General features: G+C 50.6%; 1 protein-coding gene across 1 annotated transcript in view; it reads right to left on the minus strand.

The window, feature by feature from the left end:
• Positions 1 to 496: 496 nt before the first annotated feature.
• The window catches only part of CHCHD5 (coiled-coil-helix-coiled-coil-helix domain containing 5), a 12225-nt gene continuing 8698 nt past the window's right edge, over positions 497 to 4023 (minus strand). Inside the window, exons 4-5 of the mRNA XM_006763576.2 lie at positions 3656 to 3821; positions 497 to 1666 (exon numbers count right to left, since the gene is read on the minus strand). Of these exons, the coding sequence (XP_006763639.1) occupies positions 1643 to 1666; positions 3656 to 3821 (190 nt within the window). The 3' untranslated portion in view covers positions 497 to 1642. The remainder of the gene's footprint in view (positions 1667 to 3655; positions 3822 to 4023) is intronic.

Genomic DNA, 4023 nt, shown 5'->3' on the forward strand with positions numbered 1-4023 from the left:
TACAGCCAGAACCGGTTTGGCTCAGTGGATAGAGCATCGGCCTGCAGACTGAAAGGTCCCAGGTTCGATTCCAGTCAAGGGCATGTACCTGGGTTGCGGGCACATCCCCAGTAGGAGATGTGCTGGAGGCAGCTGATCGATGTTTTTCTCTCATCGATGTTTCTGACTCTCTATCTCTCTCCCTTCCGCTCTGTAAAAAATCAATAAAATATATTTTTAAAAAAATAAAATAAAATAAAAATAAAAATTAATATACAAATAGAGACATCAACAAAGCCAAAACCAGATTCTGTGAAAAAGTTAATAAAATTGAGAAAGTCCTGTCAACATGATGAAAAAAAAGGTACAAATAACCAACACCAGAAAGGAAAAGGGGCTTCTACTAGATTCTGTAGACCTTAAAACAAGAATTATGATATTCTTAACAAACTTATAGCAATTTAAAAGTTCATATTATGTGAAAAACTCATAAAAATAGTTCACCAACACCCAGGAATAGAAACTATGAAGATTTTATGGTAGGTTAAACACAGGCAAAAAGTCTTTGCAGCTAAATGCCATTGAGAGGTGCTATCCCCTCCAACCCCCACCATTCCTGTCTCAGGTCTTGCTTTGACCAATGGTGTGTGGTAAAGGTTTAAGGCTTCCATTTGGCTCCCCTAGACCCCTGAGGTCACCACGTAGGGAGTTGATCTAGCCTACTGGAAGACATTCTGAAATGTAGTCTCGATGTTGTCTTGTCTGTTATCACACTTTTCAGTTACATGGAACTGAACCCACTCAGGCAAAGTGAAGTTGGCCAGAAATTGGAGGACTCAGTCTACAACCCAAGGAAACTGGAGCTGGGAACAAAAGCCACCAGATCCCCACAGCCCTTCAGGGACCGCATTGCTCCCTCCACCCTGACCACTTGGACTTATACCTTACCTCCCAGGCCAACTGCCTTTGTCTTAAAGATCATATCCCCAGGACAGACTCTAGCTCATTTTTTCAAAGCCAGGGCACAGCCTCAGGTTTCAAATGGCCAGTCTAGTCAACATTGGCAAGTCACTTCCAATTTCTGGAGATTTGGAGTCACCTCCAGGGGTGCAACAGGTCTGAATAGTATATATCTGGGTGCAGCCCCAGGCATGCAGAGCTCAGCACTCTGGGGTCCTCCTGCAGACCTGCACTCTAGAGCCTGTGATCACCAGCTATGCCCATAGAACCTGACACCCTAAGAGAGAGGAAGAAGCTGCAGCAGCCACTGCCTGGATCCACATGGCACCCCCTTCTGTGTGCTGAGTGCTGCTCAGGGCTCTTCTAATGGCAGGAGCTGCTCAAGCCCACAGTGCAGGCAGAAGTGCTAGGTGGTCAGTGCCCACAAAAACAGCCCTCAGTGATAGACGGAAGTTGCCCCTTGGAGAGTGAGGGATGTCCCGTGCAGTCTTCTGGAAGTCCCAGAAGGGAGTCTAGGGCCCTCAGTGCTGAAGGCAGGAATCAAAGCCTGGTGTACACAGTCTTTATTTATTGTGAGTCCCGATGTCCAGAGACTGGGCCCATATCCAGGGACCTCAGAATAGCATCTGGTCACTCACTCTTCAGGGCTGGGGGCAGTAAGTGGCCAGTCACTCCTGTCCAGCTTTCACATGGTCCAGAGTCCTCAGGAGGCAGGAAGTGGCTGTGCCTGTGGAAAACACATCATCATCTGCCACCGTCTGTGCCCGCCCTGGGGAGATTGTGTAGACAAAGCAGAGGCTGCCTGTGGAGCCCATGAACAGGGGACCTAGTGAACTGTCACTGGGAGCAAGGAAGGCAGCTTGTTGTATGCACTGAGCACCTACTGTGTGCCTGGCACTGCTACAGGTACTGGGGACCCAGCACTGGACGCAGGCAGGCACAAGTCTCCGACTCAGGCGGGATAGACAACAACAAATGAACAAAAATATTTCGACTGAATAGCTACAAAGAAAATGAGGTCAGGGTGGAGAGAGGTGTATGTGGGGAGATGTAGGTGGCACTTTAAACCATACAGCATACTTTATGAGATGGGGACAGGCTGGTTGCTTATCTCAGGAGGAAAGGAGAAACTGATCCTAAGATGGGAAGGTGGGGTTTTTACTATTCAGATGCCCCAAAATCTTGAAAAGAAATCATCAACATATGACTAAGAAACTAGCGTGAACAGCATGAGCTCCTTGAGACTATTTCCTGAGAAGAATTAAAAGTCCTTTCTGCTGGGAGTTCTTGGGGCCTGAACCTTTCACCTATCCTGCCTCATGAAAACACAAGACTGAGGTCCAGGTGACAGGGCTTCTGGCCCAGTTTCAGCAAGAACTTCTCTGAAACAAGCGATGGGAGGGCAGTGGTTACAAAGCAGTGGCATGTAAGCCGTAATTAGGGAGTCAGGCACTGTGGGAGCCCGACATAGGGAGGGGCCATCACCCGAGGTTTTCTGAGGGAGGTGAGCAGGACTAGGTGGCAGTCTAGGCAGAAGGAAACAGCTAGATAAAAGCCTGCCAGCAGGACAGACATGAGGTGGAGTAAGTTCCATTCCCTGGGGCTGGAACACAGGACTGGAGGAAGGGGGAGGGCCCGTAGGCAGCACCGAGTTGACACCTGGTCTATGGAAAGGGTTTTAAGTAAATCAGAACCCAGTCAAACTCGCTCGCAACACTTGGGGACCACTGCAGAAAATGGGTCATTTGGAAGGACTGAAAGGAGCATGGAGGCCAAGAGAAAGCCTCTCCCCTGGGAGCAAGAAGGGAAGACGGAGCCACAGAGACAGGGAGGGGCAGATGAGAGAGTACCAGAAGGGCTGGTGAAGAGGGGATCTTTGCCTTTGGGGCTCACAGTCCCATAAACATCTAAACCGGGTTTCTCAACCGTTTTCCAAAATTGCCCCACTAAGGAGTCTTTTTAGACATTTATTTTAAACTATGCCCATCCATGAAATTTTTATTTTATTTCATGAGCTGATGCTCAACCACTGAGCTACCACTGGCTCGGCCCATCCATGAAATTGTAATACCACAGAAATACCATATCTGTTAAAGTACCGTATACATTAAAAGGAGTAAGACTTTGCCCTGACCGGTTTGGCTCAGTGGCTAGAGCGTCGGCCTGCAGACTCAGGGGTCCCGGGTTCGATTCCAGTCAAGGGCATGTACCTTGGTTGCAGGCACATCCCCGGTGGGGAGTGTGCAGGAGGCAGCTGATCGATGTTTCTCTCTCATTGATGTTTCTAATTCTCTAGCCCTCTCCCTTCCTCTCTGTAAAAAATCAATAAAATATATTAAAAAGAAAAAAAAAGAGAAAGACCTTTACCCCAACCTCACACCTGCCAGGACAGCTGAGGGGCAGGAGAGGGTGAAGGAGATTGAACGGTTAGCCTGGGGAAGACAGAGGCTGCCCAAACCTGGGATTTTGTTCCTCGGTGTGAACAATATCAAAGGAGTAATGTGACCAGTCCTCAGTTCTCAGGCGCTCTCTGGCCAGAGGCAGGTACTGTGGGGGTTTACAGAGGCCAGGGGACATGGGACAGGTGTCCTGGAGGGCAGGTGGCTGGACTAAAGCAGGGGCTATGGACGGGGCAAGAGGTGAGTGTTGTGAATTCTGGATGCATGTGAAGGTCGGTGCTGGGAGGGTGGGGCTGAGGGTGACCTCAGGTCTTTACCTGCACACTTGCAGGTGGGCTCGCCGGCTGCACCTGCTCAGCGCACTGCAGGAAGCGGCGCACCTGCTCCGCACAGTTGCCTGTGGCCGCCTCATTCTGCCGAAGACACTCCTCAAAGGCCTCAAAGGGCTCTGCACAGGCCTGGCGGATCTGACGGATGATTGGGCTGCAGGGAGGGCACCTTCAAGCTCGATCTTCCTGGCACTACCCCACCCCACTGTCCCCCCTCGACCCAATGGCCCCACCTCTGGTACTGCCTGGTCCCCTGAATTACCCACTCCGGCACTGGCTCCCCCCACTGCCCACCCCCGTGGTGCTGCCTGCCCCTGCACTGCCCTCCTGCACTCCCGGCCCCTGCACTGACCTCC

This window comes from Myotis davidii, unplaced genomic scaffold, assembly GCF_000327345.1.
Source record: "Myotis davidii unplaced genomic scaffold, ASM32734v1 scaffold939, whole genome shotgun sequence".
NCBI lineage: Eukaryota > Metazoa > Chordata > Mammalia > Chiroptera > Vespertilionidae > Myotis > Myotis davidii.